A 22,471-nucleotide genomic window follows, 5' to 3' on the forward strand; every position below is an offset into this window, starting at 1 on the left:
GCACACTGGTTTTTGTTTGCTGTCATTTTTGTGTACATGATTCCAGTGAATGTGAACTTTAAGTGTGTTGTGTGATTTACCAGATACTGTCCGCGTTTTTGTGTTACATCCAGTTATTTGACCTAAGTGTGTGTGTGTGAGTGCTGACAAAAATGGAATCTGGTGCGGTAGTGGCAGCATTGCTGACTGGGCAACACACCTTCAGTGAACACTTGAGATGTTTGGATTATATGTGTCGTGTGTGTGGTGAGCGGGTTCTCAGAAGAGATAAAGATAAGGGGTTGAATGCAAGACTTTGTGCCAAGTATTCTTCTGAACTGTTTCGTTTTTTCGGTCTAGATGTTTCGAATGATGAAGAGGGCAAACATCCCACATGCATTTGTATCAAGTGCTACAAAAAAATGATAAAAATGAATCACAGCACAAATCAAAAAGTAAAGAATAAAGAAATTTTCAGCCCTGTTCTTTTCTCCACCCTGAATCGCTCCCTCCCGCACACACACATTGTAAGGAAAAAACAAGAAAAGAAAAAAATGTTTGAGTGTAGTCAGTGTCACACTTCAACTGAGTGGATTACCAACTACAAACAAGGAGTTCATACAGATTTATAAGTTCAGGTAAGAATGTATTTTATTATTTAGAACTTACAAATGCATGTCAGTACGTTACATTGTGATTGTTTACTAAAAGCATGGTATCGTCAAGACTTACCAAATGCATGTCGCAAGCAAAGGCACACATACTGACACGCAAAACATGTAGTCGGCGAAAATCTCTCTCCCCCTCTCTGTGTGCGTCTCTCTCTCTCTCTCTCTCTCTCTGCGTCTCTCTCTCTCCCTCTCTCTCTGTGCCTCTCCCCTTTCTCTCTCCGTACACGTTCCTCTGTTTCTCAGTATGTCTGTCCCTGCATATATGTCTGTCTGTCTGTCTCTCTTCCCGTGATGTTGAGAGAAGTGCGAAACTTAGGTGGTTGGCAGCAGTTCTCAGTGGAGCTGACCGTTAAATACTGACACTAATTCCGGGGCAGTCTGCCACCTCTAGGTAACGTATCGGCTATATTTTCCTTCCAGTTGTATCGTGGAGACATGCATGTATATTATGATATAAGTTTTATCTCCAAGTAAAACGATATACACACACAACACGGAGTTGAATTTGAACTACGTTTCGTGTGTGTTCCTCAGTTCGAACAGAATGTTCGTGTGCTCGCTAAGTTTTGTACCGCTTGTACACTGCCTGTAGGAAATTAAACCTACTCATGTTTGGTATCGTTAAATTTGTCAGAGAATCACACATCCATTCACACACATAGCGCCCTTCTTGTTGCATTCTGACACAGAGTATTATTTTTTAAAAGCACATAACCCTGTTTCTGACAGTTTATCAGCAGCAGCGAAGCTGTTCACAGCTGTACACACTGCCCGTGTAACATGCGCTCCGCTGAGAACAGCGCGAAGTTAGTGGTGCGGCAGAGCGCTGCCCCATATACTGCCTGCCCGTCTGTCCAGGCAATCACCTTTCCAACGTTTCGCGCTCGCTCGCTGTTCATCCCTCTCCCCTCCGCTTCGCGCCAAAACTAAAAGGGCTGCCTTGTGCCGCCGTGTGCATGCTTTGATGGGAAGTCTGTAAAGTTTTGAAGAGGGGTTGGACATGAACTTATATCTTCAATTAGGGCTTTGAGTACCAATCTTGCAGCAGGAATTTGAGCATCGTGGTTTTTCATAATATTGACTTGGACATCCGGACAAAAGTGTGAGTGAGAGTGAATCATTTGAGTGGAATTCAGAGATGCCAACTGTAATGATTTCACTGCATTTTGCTATGCTTAATTGCAGTTTGTTCTGACATTATGCTAACATCAAAATTGTTCCGATGAGTTCATTTTCAACTACATATCATGGTCACATGCTTTCTTGTAGTAACATTACCAAGACGCCTTAGACCTGTCAATCATGAGGCCAGGGCACTCACTACTAAGCCTGCGTGATGATGCTTAGCTAATCACATGCGTGTTTATATTGAAACAGCCTAAGTGGACCAACCAGCTTCATCGTTTGCCCGAACAAGAGATAACACAGCTAAGTCGAGTTACATCTCGGTCAAACAGTGTCTGTACCCGGTGGATTAAGCTGTGGAGTACAAGAAAGTAACAAGTGGCTTGAGTGTTTGTATGCCTTGTAGGTAAAATGTACATTTGCTAATGTGGCTCAAAGTCCGAGTGTTCTTACCAAATTCAAAATGTTGATAATACCAAATTTCCTGATTGTTCCTACAAACACTTGACAGGGTTTGGCATCTGTTGGAATTGAATGGAGTCTGATACACATTTGGTGTATTCTGTGTAGTAGAGTGAAAAGAACTGGTGTGGGTTCTGATCCCTGTTGTACTGTCCTGTTTTCCCCAGGTGAACTATCGACAGCCTGCAGCATCTGTCATAAGAGGTTCATGAATGAGGCCAACATGCGGAAGCACCTGCGTTTCCATTCTGGTCGCAACTTTCCCTGCAAGTATGGCTGCACTAACGTGTGCTACCCCAACGTGGCGGAGCTGGTGAAACATTTACGCCGTGTTCATCCCGACTTGCCCAAGAGAAGCCAGGTGGCACTCACCAATATGGCCAGCAAACTTTCAGGACAACCTGTGAAAAGCAACGGTGAGATTGTGGGGAAAATGTAAATAGACCGCCAGGTAGACAAAGCCTTTTAGTTCCTAAAAAAAAAAAATCTGTTGAAAAGTGGGGGGCTACATTGAGGCCCTATGAATCTGACGATATTTCAGATATATTCCAAAAGATGGATCTGCGAAGTGGATGGCTTCCTGTTGTAATGTGATTCAATTGTTTTGATTCAGTTCAGAGCTCTTGGTTCTGGGTAGGTAGTCACCATGGATCACAAACTCCTGCACTGATATTTTTAGTTTGCATCTGGTTTTGCATCCTCCTGGCTAGTACTTATCCTTTTTTTATGATTTGTTTATTCTCTCCTTGCCTTTCTGTGTGTGTTTAGATAATATATTGTCTACTGTGTTTAGTTTTTCGTTGTGGCTGGCAGCTATAGACTTGGTGCTTGATTCTTCACATGTTGATAACGACAAAACTCTAAACTTGTTTTACACTAAAGTTATGTTTATAGTTGCTTGATACTTACGATTGCAGCATCTTTTGGACTGCAGAAAGTTTTAATTAGTTTAGCATACTGATACTTTTACTTGAAATGAAAATATAGATATTTTCACCTAACATGAACTTTGAGATACCACGAAACAGCCCAAAAGTCTGACTGCTTCAAAAGAAAAAGGCCTGTGTATAGTAATATTGTTTTCCCAAATTAGGTATTTAAAAATAAAAGCAATGAGTGAAAGAGCTGTTGTGATGTTTGTTTTGTTGTGCTGGCAGAAACCTCGCCATCAGCCAGCCCTGTGCCGCTTTCAAATGAGCCGGCCCCGTACAGAACGGAGGCGGAGGCCATACAGGAGTTTGAGGCCACACATCCAGAAGGGTGGACGGAGACCAGGGGACGCAAGCCCCAGAAGGAGATGGCAGGGAAGCACTGTACCATCTGCAAGAAACTCTTCTCCACCTACGGCAGCATGTGCCGTCACCGCCGCTCGGTTCACCGCGTGGTGAAGATGTCTGGCAAGTTCGTCAAGGTGGCCCCCACCCCTTCCTCCCTTCCCCCCTTCCAGCTGGAGGAGGAGGAAGCACCCTCCTGGGATGATGCTGAAGCCAGGAGAACTTTGCATATTGAGGCCAAAGTGGAAAAAATATATGAAGAAATAGAGAAAGAGGAGGCTGTAAGAGAAGGAACGGAATATGATTTTGCTTTCTCTCCACCTCCTTCGCCCACGTCGTTCTATCAGAATGTGGCTGACAATATAGCCGAGAATCTGTCCTGTTACTTGGATGGAGGTTCTGAGGCATTGAAAACGGCTCAACGTTACATCAAAGTGGACGACTATGTGCCTCTGGATGAAGCTGAGGGGATCCAGTCTCAAAATGTGGACATTGACTGGTCGGCTTACAACTTCCCTCCCTTCTTTCTTCCAGTCGATCCAGTTGTTCCTCTACCCCGCTCCCCTCCTGCACCCCCACCCAACCTGAAAGGAACTCTTCTTTCTCTGGATGGTGACAAGACTCTTGCCTACCCCACACGGTCAGCTGTGGCTGAGAGAGAGGCCACGAGACGGGGGTCGGTTGGAGCAGCAGACAACTCTGTCATGGCTGAGAGGGAGAGGATTCCACGGAGAGCTTCAGTAGGATCGTTGGACAAGATGGCTACGGAGGGACACAAAATTGTTCGCAGAGCCTCCATGGGCTCATTTGAGAATCAAAAGATCACAGGCACATCTGTGACAATGACCTCAACACCTGATTCACAGGGAACCCATGGGAGTGGTGGTGCTGAGAATCCTCAGGAGGGAAAAACAGAGTCACAGAAGACACAGCAGGTTAGAAAGGAGTGTGATGAGGTTTTTGACAGTCAAAGCAATGTCAACAATGATACTGTAGGGGGTAGTGAATCTGCTTCAGGTTCTGAAAATGATAATGTCTCAGGCGCACAATCCAAAGATGTGCAAGAGAAGGCTGAAACTGTTGTGTTTTTAAAACTTAGAGATGAAAATGAAAACAAAGACAAGCAAAATTCTGAATCAAGCTGTGCAGACTCTGGCCCAGGTCAGAATGTGTGCGGGACCAAAGCCAGTCTCTCAGACACAGAGGATGTCCGCAGGTCCACAGTATCTCCAAATCAGGAATTTTCCAGTGCATTATCAGAATACTGTGATGTCCCAATTGATAGTCAAGTCTTGTCTTGTGAACCTCCTGTGAGAAGTAAAGATGCTGCCAGAACAGTTGAGGAGTTTGTCATGGACATGTCAGAGAGCATGGAATCCTGTAGTCGTGCCAGTAGTCCAGCTCAAACTGAAGCTCCCTTGCCCTCCAGCAAAACAGAAGATGCATCTGTTGTTGAAAGTGCAGTCACCAGCAGTGTAGAAAAGGGGCAAGTTGAGAGCAGTGACGGGACAACATTGTCCTCCTTCAACAGTGCTAGTGACCTGCCACCTAACGGGCACACCAATGTGTGTGCAGAACAAGTGGTGATAGAAACCAAGCAGTCACAGTCTGGTATGGATATGGAACAGGATAGTGCTTCCCTTGAAACGTCCAAGGATTGTGGCTCTAAAACAATGATCAAATCGGCAGACACTGTGAGTGCTGCGGGAGAGAAACTGAGCAATGACCTCAGTGAAAAAGAGTTGGAATACCTGTCCAAAGGAATTGCACTGTATGTGCGCAAAAACAGAAAGCAGTGTCCTCATATAAGTGAAACCCCAACAGTGCCAGCCCGTTTACCTGAGAGTAAAGATGAGGAGGAGTATCTGAAGGTACTTCAACTGTCTGTGAAACAGATGAAAGCTCAGACAGCAGTCAGCTCAGAAGAAACCACTGACATTAAAGGAGACAACAGTGAGAACAAGTGTGATATCGTGGAAGCGAACACCACAGCAGTGAATGGCCAGGTTGATGGGGAACCATCACATGGCAATGTTGCTTGTCCTGAGGGAAGCAACAACTCTGAAGACAGTGTCTCTCCAAACAGCAGGAGTGAAGCAGGTGAAGCAGCACATCAAGAAATGTCTCACAGTGAGAAGGAAGAAAACCATTTGCAGACATGCACAGCCAGTCCAGCCCAGGCAGAGGCAGCCAGCGGTGACCCGGAATCCAAACCGGCCTCGGATGCAGTCCCAGCAGAGACTGCAGAAGAGGATCAGGACAGTGATGTGGATGGGGAGATGTTGGACATTCATGCCAGACTGCAGCTGCAGGTGCTCCAAGAGCGTGTCACCATTGACTGTGAGGTGGAGGAAGTATGCCAGCGCTGTCAGCCGGAAAACACAGAGTATGGGGAGCCCTCCAAGAGGACTGCTGAGGACTTTGCCAACATGAGGTTTGGCAGGAAGCACCCAGTGTTCTCTGTCTGCTCCTTCTGTCGGCGCTACTTCCACAGCGTCGATTCCTTGCTTAGGCATCAGGTCAAAAAGCATCCCTCAATACAGTGTTCTTATTTTGAGGTAAGAGTTTGGTGGTAGTGTAGTTTTTTTTTCTTCTTTTTTTCCTTATGTAAAAGTGGTACTAGATGTGTGTGTGTGTGTGTGTGTGTGTGTGTGTGTTCTAGCAGCTTAGGATTTTTCTTTTCAGTTTAAAACTCTTTCATTATTTCAATGCTGCAAGTGATGCAGCCAGTACAACCATTCCCACCTTGGAGGATTTTGCTCTGCTGCAGTAATTTCCTTCGCAAATCATAAATGACAGTGTATCACCAATGCATTGCCTCATTTATGGACCAATGTTTACAGTGTGTTCAATAATTATTGTTCTGAAAAGTGGTCATTGGGATCAGGCTTACTCTATAGATCTGTACATCTTAGAACAGTTTATTCTGTAATGATTTGTTAGTTCACAATTTGCAGAGTAGTGAATCAGGACTTTAGCAGTTGTCATCAACGAAACGAGCAAAATAAATTAAATGTATATGGTTAACTTGTCATTTTGTGCATTAAACTTTGGTAGTAAAGTGGCATGGGAGTTCATCATGAGTTGTTATCTTTAAAATTCCCAGGTGTTAATTCTTTGCTGAAAGGTTGAGCAGCCATGTAGATTTGCAAGGCTATTTATTGCTTGAGGCTTAGCATTTAGATGTCGGCAGAAAAGTATGTGCAATGGTGGTCCAGCAGTGCTTAGATAAAAGGCAGAACAAGTTAAAGCATTTGTCTTTATTTTCATTGGTTTTGATGAGTAGTTTCCCCTTTGTTGCTGTCAGTCTGTGTTTTGTTATGGTCACTTAGAAACTTAAAAAAGTCTTCAGAACGAGAGTGGCATTGTGATGTATTCAAATTTGTTAAGTTGAATTATCAATATCAGTCAGTCATGACTTTTAAAAATTCATTTTCTGGTACCAAAAAAAACAAACTACCAAGACTATGACAGTTTCTGTCTTCATTGATCTTGTGACAATGGGTTAGATCAATTTGTAGAAATGATTAATCGGGTTTGAATGATTTCGATTGTGTCCTTTTGATTCAAGTTTTTATGACATATCAGTTTCAGTAAAATATTTCACATTATTATTATTGATCTAAACACCATTGAAATCAACTTTAGCAGGAGTTCAAGAGGAATCACTGTCCACACAGGAGTAAAAATGATGTTTTCTATTCCATACACATTTTTGTCGTACACAGGTTGAAAATGGCCATGGCCTGGAGACCCTGTTCTACCCAGAGCCCTCCACCCGGGGTGTGCTGGCAGAGTCCATCCTCCTGCCCCCTCACCACGTCAGCCAGGAGTCCTACACCTGCACACGCTGCAAGCTGATATTCAAACAGTACAGCCGACTCCGTGCACACATCCTGAACTGCGACCCCAACACACCCACCACCCCCCACACACGCAAGAAAAAGGCCAAGTCCAACCGGCACCGCTTCATGGAGAAGATGCTGCCAGACTCCAGCAGCGGCAGCAAGGAGGGCAACTCCGGTGAGTCCAGCAACGCCGTCAGAAATCTCAGCTTCAGACCCAAGAGCCAGGGAACTGTGATGGGGCTTCGGGCCAAGGCATTTCCCTCTGTGACCAGCACTTACAAGCTTCACCCACCCAGCAAGAAAGAGGAGGCCCGGCCTTCCAGCTCTGCAGCCCCTGTTGGTCGACTGCCCTCCACCAGGATCAAGACGCAGAATTGGAAATACTCACCACCACGCTTTTCCTCATCCACATCCAAACTGAGCACCTCCCCAGTGAAGGTGGGCAGGCCACAGAGGCGGCGTAACCATGAAATGCGCTACAATCCAGCTGCGCATGTTCGTCGGCGAGAGAAGACCGAGTGTGTGGACATTCACCAATGCCAGGGCTGTAGGCTGAGCTTCCGGACCCTGTCTCTTTTGGAGCGGCACACCAAGAACTGCTCCGGAAAGGACAAGATCCTGGGCCAGACCCCTGTTGCAAACAGGTGAGGAACATGCAAATTATGTTAATTAATATTTATCAGTTTGTATTCATGAATATCCTTTTTAGGAGTCAGTCTTCTGTGCAAGTATGGTGGGTTTGATTGTGTGTGTATGTAAATAGGTTGAAACTTTGTTAATTTCAGTTGCATGAAAATGTTGTTAAAGTTGTTCAATGGTAAAGAATAAGATTTATAAATAATATTAATCCTTGATCAGTCGCCTGTAGCAAACAGGCGAGGAACACACAAATGTTAATATTCATAAATATCTTTTGAGGGTTAATCTTCTGTGCGGTTGTGGTTTGTTTGTGTGTGTGTGTGTGTGTGTGTGTGTGTGTTATGGATGAAACTTTATTTCCAGTTGCAGCAGTCTTTCTCAAAGAAAAACTCAATTAACATGTTAATTTTAAAAGTGGTTTCATTGAAGACAGAATATCACACACACAAAACAAAGAACAAAACAAAAAAACAAACACACCCCATCAAAAAACTTGTTTGAAATATCTCCTCAGCAACAGTATTAACCATTTTTTCTTGTTCTAACCATTTCATTTTTTAGTTCTTGAAAACTGGCAGTGAACTGATAATCTACTTTTAAAATATGAAAGAAGCTGTAAAAAAAAAAAGGGGCATGATACGACATACGTGCTGGGAGTCTTGACTGGAAATGTAATGAATGTTGCACTTAGGTAAAGGCCTGCCATTGTGCTCAAATGGAAGTGGCAAAATCAGAAGATGAGTGTCTGCTGGTGTTGGTGATATCAATGGTAATGCATGGTTTGACTGTCGTAAAAGTGTGTCTGAGTTTTCTTTTTGTCATGTTATATATTTATAGTTGTGTTGATTACAAAAGATGTGTGTGTGTGTGTGTGTGTGTGTGTGTGTGTGTGCGTGTGTGTGTGTAGGTTGCTGGATGGACCAGATGCCAAGAAACATTGTTGCCATTACTGCCCTAAACGCTTCAAGTACCTCAAAGGGGTCTACAACCACTACAACAATTTCTGCCGAGTGCGGGCAGAGCGTGTGGCGGGGGAGGGCCTGAGTGCAGAGGACAAGGCACATGAGGAGCAGCTGGAGGCCAGCTTGCAGCAACAGGCCTGGAACAAGATGGAGAACCGTGACCACACAGACGTCATCCAGGGCCGCGCTCATCTCCACGATGATGGGACCATCACTCACACCCGACGCAAAGGTGGTTGGCCGCGGGGCCTGAAACGTTCCAACAAGCGGCGCCGCAACGGCTGGACTTGCATCAAGCGGCGCAAACCTGACGGGAACATCAGTGAGGCCAGCAGTTCCTCCAGCCCGTCCAAATCCAGGTCAGCTTCCAGCGTGGTGTCCTCAGTCCATTCCTCAGGGAGTGCCACCTCTGCAGCTATGTCAGAACTGGAGGCCCGACTGAGGGAACCCATCGGACTGGACATGAAGAGGAAGAGGTCAGCCAAGGACCTGGAGCTGCATTCTGAAGGCCCAAGGGAACAGCCCCAACTAGCCTCTTCCAAAGCCAAAAAGGTGAAGGTGGAGGATGACCTTTCCCAAGCCCCTGTGATCGACCGCATGGACACAGCGCCCCCTGCCCCGCCCCGTCAGGGCAAGCAGATGTCCCCAGACCTAGAGCCCCCCACTCTGTCCCCCATCCCTCCTGTCCTGACCCAGGACTCCACTCAGGGAAAGAGGAAGAGGAAGCCCAAGAAAAAGGCTGCCACTCATAGCATGGACAGTAAACCAGTGGAAGGATCAGCCTCACTGTCCTCGGCTACCCCAGACAAAGCAGAAGCTGGTCAGAGTACCTCCAGCAGCAAGAAGAAAGGAGAGGAGTCAAACAGCACATTATCAGTGGTCAGCCAGCTTCTCACTGCCCCACAGATGAAGGTGGGCGAAGGTATGACATCGTCTCTGCTGGTTTTGGAGCAGGCAGGTCAGTACAAGCTGGTTCAGCTAAAGATCCCCACAGTGGTTCCAAGGGCTTCTGGCCTGGTCACTGTGCCTCACAGCGCTGGGAGAGAAAAGAACATTGAACAGAAGAGCAGTGGCTCGGATTTAACTGGTACTAACAGCATTTCTACGGTCAATGAACAAAAATCACTCCCACCCAATTTTCTGTTCCCCCCACCATCATTAGAGTCAGTTGATTCCAGCAAAGCAGAGGGCAGAGAAGAGAATCCAGTCCTTTCACAGGAGACAGGGCTGGGCGAAAATGAAATGAAAACGGTTCCTGGGATTTGCCAAGCCAGCACAGATCAGACAGCTGGGAAATCACGAAAACCGAGATCACGACAAAAGAAGAAAAAAACAGATGATGCTCTCGCAACACCAACCATCAAAGAATTGTTTAAGAAGAAAAAGTCACCCATTAGGTCGAAGTACCCTAATACACTGAAGAACATGGGTGCCTATAGGTACGAAAAATGTGCTGTGACTTCAGACACTGTTTCAAATTCTGGCCCTTTGGCCGTTTCTGGAGTGAGCACTTTGGCATCGTCCTCGGGCTGTCAGACATCAGCCAGCGTTGTATCGTCGCTGCCAACAGGGAGCGGGCTGGCAGTGCTGCCCCCTGGAGCGGTGCTGGCCGTGCTACCCAGCACCCCCATCCTGCTGCAGTCCCCCACCTCCACCCCTCCTTCCACCTCCCCCCTCAAGTCCACCCCCACCACCACCATCCCCCTGCACACCGCCGTGTCAGAGGGTAAGCTGCTGTTGCTGGACTCTCGCAGTCTGCCCAACTTGCTGGCTACTGGCTCCCTGCCTGTGGCAGCCACATCCTCCCCTCTCCTGTCGCCAGGCAGGGCCGCTGCTAAGGGGGACCAGCCAGCGTCCAGGAAAACCACAGCTGCTCATGTGAAAACTGAAGATTCTTCAGAGAAGACCTCTGGGTCGTTGAAGTCGGATGAAAAAAATGACTTGCCCATGGTGCAGCCGACCAGACTTGGAGTGGACATTCCAAACTTCCTCTTCGACAGTGCGAAGACGCCTGATGCTTCCTCTGGTGACAAGCTGTCTGAAAGTTGTGGTGGACAGAAGGCGAGTGAGGAGACCCAGGAAGATGGAACAGAGGTCACGTCTGACAAGATCACCCCTGACCAACCGAAGGGCAAAAGCAAAAAACCCAAGCGGGGTCCACCCCCCTCCTCTAGCCTGCCCACCACAGGTAGCAAGGTGAAAAGCATGACAATGATGACCTCCCCTGGAAACCATACCCTGGTCTCCCTCAACATTCCCTCCACCTCACCTTCTGTCAAGGCAAAAGACGATCACCAGCCAGCAGTCAGCAAGAGTGAGGATTCACTGACTGAGGAACCAGAGCAAAATAAGTCTGATAGCCATGTGGACAAAACTGATTCATCATCAAGCAATGCACCACAGTCAGTGGGAGAAGATACTTCCAAAAGTACCAGCATGAAAAAAGTCACTCGTGCTGCTAAGAAGAAGTCCATGTCCCCCAACAAAGAGGGAGAAGACGGAGAAAAAGGTGATGAGGGGGAGGGAGGGGAAGGTAAGGTCGACACAAAGCATGATACAAGTAACACACCAGACCAACAGGATGCCAGTAAAACACCAGACAAGCAGACCGTCGTGCTGAATGTGCCAGTGGTGCAGAAGAGGGGAGGGAAACGCTCACTGGTCGTAACCAGAACCACTGCTGCCAGGAAACGAACCCGTGCTCAAACCTTTGACGCTGCTCAGGCCAAGCCCATGTCAGCTCCATTCAGCGTCACCAGAGGAAAGCATACTGCTGCCGCCCCCAGTGATGCTTCAGTGAAAAGTGCCAGCCCTTCAAGGAGTGAAGGTGTGGAGAAATACTCCAGAACATCAAGTTGTGATGCTGCTGGGAAACGTCGCTCAGCATCTACTAAAGATAGAGCCAGTGATGATGATATGCCTCTCAGTGCAGTTGCTGCTAAAATCAAGGATCAGTAGACAGTAGTCTGATGGGGTGACTAAGTCCCACTAGCCGTTTGTGTTCACAAGGAAACAACACCAGCTGTTGTGTTCGTTGATGTGACTTCACAACTCAAAGGAGTGGACAGTTTTGTTTTGATTAAGAGTTTGGATGTATTATTCTGTTTTCTGTGTAGGTTTCAAACTTTCATAATTCAGTGTTGTACAATATTCATAGGTAGTGTAATTTATAGACTGTTAATGAAGTGAAACGTTTTTCTCAGTTTGGGTTACTGAGTTAGGGTCTCCTTGTTATCGTATGACACAGTCCACAGCATCTGATGGCCAAATCAGTTTTGGCATCTGTCTGTGTTACAGTGTCTCTGTGTGTGAACATGTTCATAACAGCTCCTCTTGTACTTCAATAACTTGACAATGATAACAGATTATTGGTCAGCCATTCAGAGCTGTGTGAATTGAATGTGTCCAGGCTGTTTTCCGGTGCACTTTATATGTGGATGAAATCAATATTTTTCTACAAACAGGGTGTGCGCCCTGTAATCCTAAGCGCCTTTCAGATGGAAAAATATGGCTCATAAGCACCAAAGTTTTTTGTTTTTCAGCCATGAACTGATAAAACTGCCACCGCCCTTGACTTAATTTCTAAATCAGTTGAAGGACTTACTGAATGTCATTGTATGTGTGTGCATATTGTGTCAGTGTGTATGTGTGTGTGTGTGTGTGTGTGTGTGTGCGCGCGCGCGCGCAGACATTACTTGATATTCCACATTTGTTGAACATTTTTTATTCTCATAATCATTTAAACCAGTTAAGTCCATGTAATCACCATGTCTTGGTTGCTCTTGTATCATCTTTTGTCTGTGTGTCTGTGTATGTGTGTTTGTGGTAAACTTCTTTATTTTTTTGTGTTGTTGTTTTTTTTTGCTACTGCAGCAGTGCAAGTGGTATGGGAAGCAAACTTGATTGGAAGGAATAAGACCTTTCTTGTCATCATCTTCATGATTATGCGGTTGGCAGGGTGAGAGGTCAAGATCAAGTTCATTATTTGCCTAAGTTTGAAAACTTTGATAGAGCTCACTCACATCTTGCATGCAGTTTTCATTAAATTGTATGTTGCACAACACTGACAACAACAAAGTAACTACAATGCATTCCTTTTTTGTTGTTCTTGTTGTAAATAGCAGAACAACTTAGAAAAGACCAGTAAACTGCATCTTTAAGCCTAGTTGATGAACAACAACAAAGTAACTAACAATGCTTATCTTCCTTGTTGCAAATAGCAGAACAACAATCTGGAGGAGACCAGTATCTTAAGACCTGGTTCATCTCAGATTACTTGAGGGACTGAAAGATCAAAGTTCTAATAAAAAAAGAAAACAAAATCGGATTTATATTGTGACTGGCCATTATGAAAGTATAATCCCTCTTCAGTGTTGAAATTCAAGGTCAAAGGTCAAGGTCGGAACATGTTAAATGACAACAGGATATGGTTTTAGTTATTGAAAAAAAAAAAAAAAAAAAAAAAAGGGGGGGGGGGGTGGGGGGAGGGGGGGGGGGGTTGCATTTGTACATCAAAACTTTGTTGAGTGATAGGTCACGGTAAGAGTGGATTAAATTGGACAAACTCCATGGGGAGAAACTGACTTTTGAATAGTGTTTTTGCCAGAGAGCAGTAAGGTCAGCACTCTGTTACATTACAGTTCTGCAAAAAGGGTTTTGTGTTTGAAAGTGCTGTACTCTTAAAAGTCACTTGATGTGATGTGCGCTCTATGCAGTCCAGAAAAACAGCTGGTACTTGAAACTGCTGCTGTTCAAAACAAGTTGTTCTGCAGGGCAAGGACAAATAGGGTTGATTTTCTTTTTGTTTTTCACTTTGCTGTTGTGTCCATTAATTTGTATATTTGGAAAAAAAAAAGGTTTAGCACTTGCAGTACCTATAGATCACCAATCTGAGAACAGCAATTTCTGGAAGTGAAAATATTGATAGGATCTGTCACTCAAAATCACCCAGTCAGTCAGTCACTGATTTCTAACACATAGGTTACAGCAATAAGATCTACTTAACTGCATAAATTAAGATTATAGAATACAATGGCGTTGTGGTTGGTAATCTGAGAAGAGTACAGTACAGGCATGGTGAAATTTGTGTGTGTGTGTGTGTGTGCATGCATTCGTGAATGCATGCATGTTTGCGTGCATTCATCCAGTTATTTTGTGCAGCTTGAATCACCAGCTGCAACTGTTTTCATCAGAATACAGGACTGTTTGATTTATGCACGATCAAATACTTGCTAGTTGATTACAAAGATCATTTGGATATGAACAGATCTCTGTTCCAGGTTTATGTGTGTCTTTTTAATGCAGACTGGTAAAGACATCACTGTTTTCTCTTTGATTTTTGGAAGGCTGTGGGACTGTAGCATGTGGAATGAGATGATTATGGTTATGTGTCACACATTTGAGTACTGTCATTCCCAACCATTGTTTTGCTATCACCGTTAGTGTCTGTCACTACGTTTTGTGCATTCATCAGAATGGATGTTTTTTTTTGTTGGTTTTTTTTTTGCTTTTTTTTGTCATGGTGCCTCTGCACATAACACTGGATTTGTCAACACCTCACTGTTGTGGTTTGATGGAATGGACTGACATATGACGCTATGTTCTGCATGTACGTAACAGTCTCATGGTATAGATGTATTTTCATCTAGTTGGGCCTTGCATAATGCATAAAATCGATTAGATGAAAGAATTGAGGTGTGAATTTTCTGGAGTCTCAGACATCTGAGTTGCTTTGTGTTCTTACACATCAGTTTGAATGCCCAGTGTTGTATTCTGATCTTATTCTTTCAAGAATAATATGTCAGCAGTTTGCTCTTTTGATGGTTTGGTAAATTTATGCCACAGGTATATTATATCTTATGTGGTATGTAGCAAAGTAAATTGGAAGAATCAGAACAATATCCTCCACCCCCCACCCCCCACCCCCTGCCTCCTCCTCTCTCTCTCTCTCTCTCTGTCTCCTTCTCTTCAATCCTTTTGTCTGTATCTGTCTCTCAATGTGTTTCTCTGTGAATAAAGCCCATGAAAGATCTGAACATGTACCATATCATTGTAGGATGTGTTTTTGTGTGAACTTAGTTCTTTTGTGCAATCCATGTGTTATGTGAAAGCTTTTAACATGTATAGGAATGTGATGTTAATGACAAACTGTTTAGTGTTACTGAAGTTATGTCCTTTTCATGTTTTTTTTCCTCTGAATGATTAGCTGTTGAAGGGAAGAATGAGAGAGATGCTGCCATGCTGTTAGATTGATTACATCTTTTAACTGTGACTCTGTATCTGTGTCTGAGCGTTCAAAGCAATTTGTTCCAGCTTTAACGTTGCCTGAGAGTTTTTTCTTTTCTTTTTTTCTTTTTTTTCTTTAAAAAAAATTTTTTTTTTTAGCTTCTTTTACAAATTATTGATAGGTATCCATTTTGAACTTTCTTAAATGTAAGGTTTGAATATTGGGCTGATGACCATCTGAGAGCTTTTTCAGCAGTTTATCATCAGGTCACACATATTTTTGTTAAGAAGTCACTGAAAAGATTTCCACATTGGTCCAGTGACAGACTTAACTCAGTCTCTGTAAGATGTATTATTACATATTTGTAAGGGCTGATAATGTTATTTGTTCTGTGTGTGTGTGTGTGTGTGTGTGTGTGTGTGTGTGAACAGATATAATTTTGGACATTTTGCTGATTAGGGTTTCTCTTCCCTTTTCTATGATGAGAAAATAGACAAAAACTTTTGTTTATTTCTTGTTTATTTTCATTTTCTTGTTAAAGAAAAAAATTCATGTAAATGTAAATTTTGAGTTCAGGAAGAATGTGTGGAATTGGCCAGTTTGGTATGAGCTGTTGTTGCTTGCGTTGAGTTATATGAGATTTCATGTATTGAGCAGCCATGGTTTGTATCAGTATCATTGGGTATGATTGTTTTTTTAAAAATTTTTATTGACTCATTTGTGTTCACAAAGTGAGCCTGTCTGTTTATTGTGCATCTTTCATAGTATTGTGTGTGTGTGTGTTCAGTGTAATATTTTCATTATTTCATATCATCTTGTGTATGTTTGTATGTTCAAGTGCTTCCACAGTATGTATAATGCTTATGTCCTAAGTGCACATTTCATACTTAGTTTCATTATGTTTTGATTCCTATTTAAACTTAATTGTTACAGCTGTCAAGCATAAATCATAATACTGTCGGACTGCCAGCCCATCATATCACTGTATCACAGCATCAGCAATTGTACAGTAGTTGCAGACTCTAGGTTTGGAATTTTTTATTTTTATTTTGAGGAAATCCATTTCTGGGTTATGCAGATAATTTTGGAGGTTGCTTCAGATCCCCACTATCTGCAGTTGGTTGTGCAATACACTTCGTCAGTGTCAAGTGTGTGTGTGTGGAGACATGGTGTGTGAAGTGTCTACTGTTGACTGCAGCTTTCAGACACATGCCTTTGATTATTCAGATATGTCCATGACATATGTGGTAACATTGTTCTGTTTTTTGAAGTTATCTGCAATGATTTTTTTTGTTTTTTTTTGGACAAGTCTTCAGCAAACCATTGTTTCATCCCATCCATTTATCATCAGCAAATGTCCTGCCCCTTTCCTGTCAACAAGAGCACATCCCTATAAAGGTGTTGTCCTGGTGTCTCATTGTCACATAATTTCTTATTGCTATCTGAAGATTTTATCACATCTCATCACACAGAATTCTCTGTTCTTGTCTCAGCAGTTACTCATCAATAATGTTGACCTCAAAACCATTGGACTTTCCCCCTCATAACCAGTAAGCCTGTCCTGTTCACAGCTTATAATCACTGATGTCTCACATACGAGTTCCTGGTCTCAGATTTTGTTGTCTTTTATAGAGGCCTTGTTCAAATCTGTCTACGGAAAGTAAATTTCAGGATGCTTTGTGACTGTGAGGAAATACAGTCTTTTGTGTGTCACCAGCACAAAAAGTCATGTTCACGTGTCACCAGTGGTCAGTGAATCTTCTGTTCATACCTTATGTTGCATCACCTGTGAGTTCTGTCATATCTTATGGAATTCTGTCCACATATATACCGGTATATGTATATCATATCATGTTAATGACTGAATCAGTGGAGATTCTCACAGTATCTTTGTCAGAACCTCATGATTGGTAAGGATCTTACTCACACAAGATTTAGCCAGGTTTGTCTTTGACACATAGTTTTAGTAAAAGACTATTAACTCATTTTGGTGCTGACACTTTCACTGACATCTGAGACAATGGTACTTTTCTATAATACAAATGTTCTTTAAAATATGACTGAAATGATTTTATTCTTGGTTTATCAAAAAATGAATTTTTTTCCTATGATATGCATTGTTGACAGAACTGTATTTGTTTGATTCATTCAAAATGTTTTGTTTCCCAGTTTTGCTCAGTTCTGTATTTGGTATATGTGTCAGATCAGTTTTTAATCCATGTGTATATGACCATGACACAGATCCAGAAAAAGTACAGAATGAAGTAATTTATTTCACTGTGTGTTGTGATGTGGCTGGATCTTAGTTTTGAAGTTGATACATTTTGAGATTTTCTGAAATAAATTGAAATAAGCTTTAATGTGGAGTCACAGAGTGTTTGTTTTGTGAGTGTGTGCACATTTGTGTGAATGCACATGCATGGATACATGCACACATTTTCTTGTATCATCCACTTGCAAAGATAAGAATAATTCATACACTGAAACAGTCGCCATTTATTCAGGCTGAAGATTCATAACAAAATATTGTGTTGTATTTTTTTCGACTGAGAGATTGATAAATCCAAGACCAGATGTCTTCGTTTTCCATAAAGAAGTGAATAGGAGAAGATCCAAAAACAGTCTGAATTCAACTGTAAGATTTAACTGAAAATCTTTAACACTGATGTATGCATGGGGTGGGGTAATGGTTTCAGAATAAAATCACCCGTATTTGTGTTGATTCTATTGTGTCAGATAAGAAAGCATGACTTTGTTGTGATTCTCACTCGTAAACAGATGTGTGAAAGAGCGTGTGTGCACAAGCGTGTGAGAAAGTGAACAATTTCAGACTGACTGATTTGATACAATAAAATTAAACAAAAATGCAAGTAATTATATTTTGAAACGTGTTAAAAAATAGGTTGCAAAACTTATTTCTGCTGCCATGATGATCCCAATTTAACAACCAATTGGTTAGCACCAAGTTGTTCAGGGCTTTGGTCTTGGTTCGGTGAAGTTTTCAGTGTGTATGTGTGTGTGTGTTTACAAGTGTTATTGTAAACTGAGTTATCTTGTTTTGCATCATTGTAATTTAACTGTGAAGTGCATAGAACTATAAGCTTTAATAGAGGAATGCGCGGCAGAAATAATGTATCATCATAAATTATGTTTCTTTTGAGACTTATTCACTCAGCCTGAAAAAGGGAGAGCAATAATTGTTTTTTCGTCTGTTCAAGAAGTAGTTACCTCCCCTGACAAAACATGTCGTGTGTTCGGACTGCTGTTTTGATATTCTACGTAACCTAAGACCATAAAAAAAACAGGACGCATTATTTGCTTGAATATAGGAGCAGACTTTTCTCAGAAGTATTGACTATGGAACAGTTTAACTGAGCGAAAAGTATGTTGCTTGAATGTTGTTTTGGACAGGTGTGCATTATCCCTCCGCCCACCGCAACAAGCTAGTGCGCGTTTGTTTGAAAATGGCGACTGTGTCCGGTTAGGGCTCATTTCGTGTTGACGTGTTGCATGTTTCGGTTCTGTACAAGTGCAAGAGAGGATGCAACAGTCTGATGTGACATAGATCAGTTCGTTCGCACAAAAAGTGGATAAAAATGGCAGCAGCAGAGCAACGTATGCTGGTAAGAACTGCTTTGAAAAACATTTCATTAGTGCGTTAACTTCGAAACGTCTGCAAAGGGGCATGGGCTTTTTCTTGTGAGTTACTTGCGACCCATCCCTATTCCACCAAAAGCATGACTGACAGAACCGTAGAAAATTTATAGTTTGTTTAGTTCAAGTTAACTGCAGTATTATTGCACACGTAAAATCTCGTTACAGAATGGAAAAGTAGTCGACTTTTGCTTAATTGGAAACATGCACACACCATGCAGCCTACAGGTGTTTCCAATTATGTTTATTTATTTGTTTTATTTTGATGTTTAAAAAAAAAGAGTGGGAGACGAAAAATAAATTAAATTGTATGAGTACAAGACTGTCAACATTCATCCCTTGCACTGGGAATTGTTTATTCAGTTAAGTGCCTGCATGTGGCTTTGTTGTGTGAGGGCAGTGACTACAGCACACCAGACTTGATAAGATAAGGCGCTTTGTTAATCATGTATGTGTACTAAGGTAGTTAAACAATCAAATATTCCAGAAAAAGACGAGAAGGAAAAGAGGGAGAAATCACACGTGACTTAAAAACGATCTTTCCCTCGTCTTTTCCATTAATTTGTAAAAAGATGTCAGTGTGTGAAAAGAAACTAAATAAAACTACTACCACTACTTCTACTACTTATGCTACACACACACACACACACACAGACACACACATTTGCGTGCGCGCGCGAACACACACATGTGTGCTGGCATGAAAGATTATAGATTACCAATTTGCACACTTAAGTTTTGTTTGGAGTGGTTTTCTGGAGGTCTCTGTACTTGTTCTTAGGTACACTTACTAACTCAGCTGTTGTACAATTAGCACCAAGAATACCAGCAGCAGATTAGGGCTGTAAGACCCTGTGGTGACATAACTCTTTGCACTTCGGCAAGTACCTGGCATGGGCTAATCTGGTAATTACACCACAGGCTTGGAGAAAACATTGATCGTTTTTGTTATTTGTTGATTGACTTTTGTCCTGTGTCATTAGAATCTGTATATGGAGTTGTTTACATTCCCCAAGCATTTTTATTATTATTTGTTATCAGTTGCATGTAATCTGTATACTAGACACCCATTTTTATTAACATTTTTTGGGGGTGGGGACATATATTTTATTAACTCCCAAAATGTAACTTTACTTCAGACTGTTTTGGAATTCAAGAAAATTTTCAAATGACCGATAAAACAAATAGACAAAAAGAACCCAAATAAACTTGATCTGGAATTCCGCTGGGTAATGTCTTAAAAAACTAAACAGCAGGTGTGGATCTCTGTAGTAGTCATGACACCTCCCTGTTCCTTCACTTACAAATACACACACACACACACACACACACACACACACAAACACACACAGAGGAATGTCCAGAGCTGTTTTGGAGGAAATTTGAGCAGCACTCGCAGTCAAAGATATAATCTGTGAAGTGAGTAAGACTGGAATTTGCAACCTCCGTTTTGTTAGAGTCTGTGGCTTACTCAGCTCTGAGCAGCAGCTGGACATGGGCTGTTGAATCATATATATATATATATATATATATATATATAGTGTGTGTGTGTGTGTGTGTGTACCTTTGATGGGGTTTGAACCCATATCCTTAAGGTTGTCAGTCTATGACACTGACCTCATGTCTATGGCTAATTATCACATATTTTGTAAACACTGTGGTGATGTGATAAGTTAATATTGCGAAAGGTCAAAAGCAGCTGTTTTTAACTTAGGTTCTGGATAGTTTATATGTATATTCACTGATTCAGTGTCACCGTGTTAATGATGTATCTGACTTTCACTTGAGCATGAATGTTAGATGAGTTTATAGCACTTGGAATGATATGGTGAAGAAACATCAAGACTGTACAGTTATTGGTGTTAATAGTACCATTAATGAAATATTGATTCTACAGTTTCATGAAAATGGGGAAGTGTTGATGTTTGAATTTCAAAAAGGAAGTGAAAATGCAAAATTCCAGATCTACTACCGCTTTTATGGATTAAAATGACATGCTCTCTTTTGTAAACAAACACCGTTTGAGCTGTCATGTTTCCTGGAGATTGACACTGATCCATTAGATAACAAAAACAACAGTTTCACCACAGCAATGTTGGGGAAAACTCAAATGAAACGGAGACACATATCGACACTGGGTTGTCAAATACTTAGGATCCACTGATCAAGAGATTGTTGGCTTGCAAGCGTGTTGCTACGGTTGTTCAACACACAAGAAACTGTTGGGGGTGACAGTATCACAGGGCTTGTTCAACACACAAGAAACTGCTGGGGGTGACAGTATCACAGGGCGTTACACGATTCACAGTGAAGGGGAAAGGATCTGTCAGATCAGTCCTTCAAAGCCAGTATTCAATCATCCATGGAACCTGAATGAATGGGTTAGTGACTGGGGTGGTGAAGGGTGTATCTAGGACTGGGAGCTTCTGTTAGAACTACAATTCTACTTCTACCGTTGAAGATAAAATGGTATGGCATGTTTTATTATTCTTTTATGATAGTAAAACAATATAAATTCTTAAGTAATAGTGATGTTTAGGGTGTCAAATGATGGTAAAACAATTATTTCTTCAAAGATAGTGATGTTTTGTGTGTCAGAAAAAGAACTTTATGGTTTTATTTATTTCTTTAAAAAGAAAGGAAAAAGAAAAAATTCCCACCCAGAGAGAGGGTTTCATTAGTATGGTTTTTGAACAAGCAAGGATCGATTGAATTATAAATATATTTTTATTCATGTATTTGGCTTTGTGAGATTGTGTAGTATTTTTGTTGTTGTTGCTTTGTTTATAGATATAGAGGATTAACACTTCTGCCATGTGGCTTTGAATTGTGTTTTTTTGTGTGTGTTTGTGTGTGTGTATGTGTATATATATGTGAGTGTGAGTGAGTGTGTGTGTGTGTGAGTGCATGTTTGTATGTGTGTATGTGTGAGTGTGTGTGTGTGTGCGTGTTTGTTTATGTGTGTGTGAGTGAGTGTGTGTGTGTGTGTGTGTGTGTGTGTATGTGTGTGTGTGTCTGAATGCATGAACACATAAATTATACACATGCTTGCGTTTGCCAAAATGTACATTTTACATACTTGTGTACACAGTATTGGTGTTTGTAATCCCAGTGTTGATCAGAAGTGTGTGTTGGTGTGTGGTTGCAGGAGAGCCCCACAGACATCCACTGCCAGATCAGCCAGCGGCTGCAGGAGGATGGCCTGAGCCCCCAGTGTGGGGAGGGGGAGAAGCTGCTGTACCTGTGGAGACTCTACCTGCAAGTGGAGGTCAGTGCCTTGTATTGCGTTATTGTATTGTATTTCTCTTTTTAGTCACAACAGATTTCTCAGCATGAAATTTGGGCTGCTCTCCCCAGGGAGAGCGTCACTACACTGAGAACGCCAACTGTTGTTATGTATTTTCTTCTGCCTGCAATTTTCATTGTTTTCCTATTGAAGTGGATTTCTCTACAGGATTTTGTCCAGGGACAACCCTTTTGTTGCCATGGGTTCTGTAACGTGCGCTAAGTGCATACTGCACACAGGACCTTGGTTTATTGTCTCATCAGAAAGACTAGCGTCCAGACCACCACTCAAGGTCTAGAGGAGGGGGAGAAAGTACTGGTAACTATGGGATTCAAACCAGTGCAC

General features: G+C 42.4%; 2 protein-coding genes across 4 annotated transcripts in view; both read left to right on the plus strand.

The window, feature by feature from the left end:
• The window catches only part of LOC143287615 (uncharacterized), a 46,704-nt gene extending 33,267 nt beyond the window's left edge, over window positions 1-13,437 (plus strand). Inside the window, exons 7-10 of the mRNA XM_076595734.1 lie at window positions 2,405-2,653; window positions 3,395-6,069; window positions 7,240-8,003; window positions 8,906-13,437. Coding sequence (XP_076451849.1) covers window positions 2,405-2,653; window positions 3,395-6,069; window positions 7,240-8,003; window positions 8,906-11,918 — 6,701 coding nt within the window. The 3' untranslated portion in view covers window positions 11,919-13,437. The remainder of the gene's footprint in view (window positions 1-2,404; window positions 2,654-3,394; window positions 6,070-7,239; window positions 8,004-8,905) is intronic.
• A 5,011-nt stretch (window positions 13,438-18,448) lies between these two features.
• LOC143287616 (uncharacterized) overlaps window positions 18,449-22,471 on the plus strand; it is a 91,836-nt gene continuing 87,813 nt past the window's right edge. For all 3 annotated transcript variants that reach the window (XM_076595735.1, XM_076595736.1, XM_076595737.1), the window contains exons 1-2: window positions 18,449-18,809; window positions 21,989-22,108. In XM_076595735.1, coding sequence (XP_076451850.1) covers window positions 18,783-18,809; window positions 21,989-22,108 — 147 coding nt within the window. In that variant the 5' untranslated portion in view covers window positions 18,449-18,782. The remainder of the gene's footprint in view (window positions 18,810-21,988; window positions 22,109-22,471) is intronic.

Source organism: Babylonia areolata, chromosome 11 (genome assembly GCF_041734735.1).
Source record: "Babylonia areolata isolate BAREFJ2019XMU chromosome 11, ASM4173473v1, whole genome shotgun sequence".
Classification (NCBI taxonomy): Eukaryota; Metazoa; Mollusca; class Gastropoda; order Neogastropoda; family Buccinidae; genus Babylonia; species Babylonia areolata.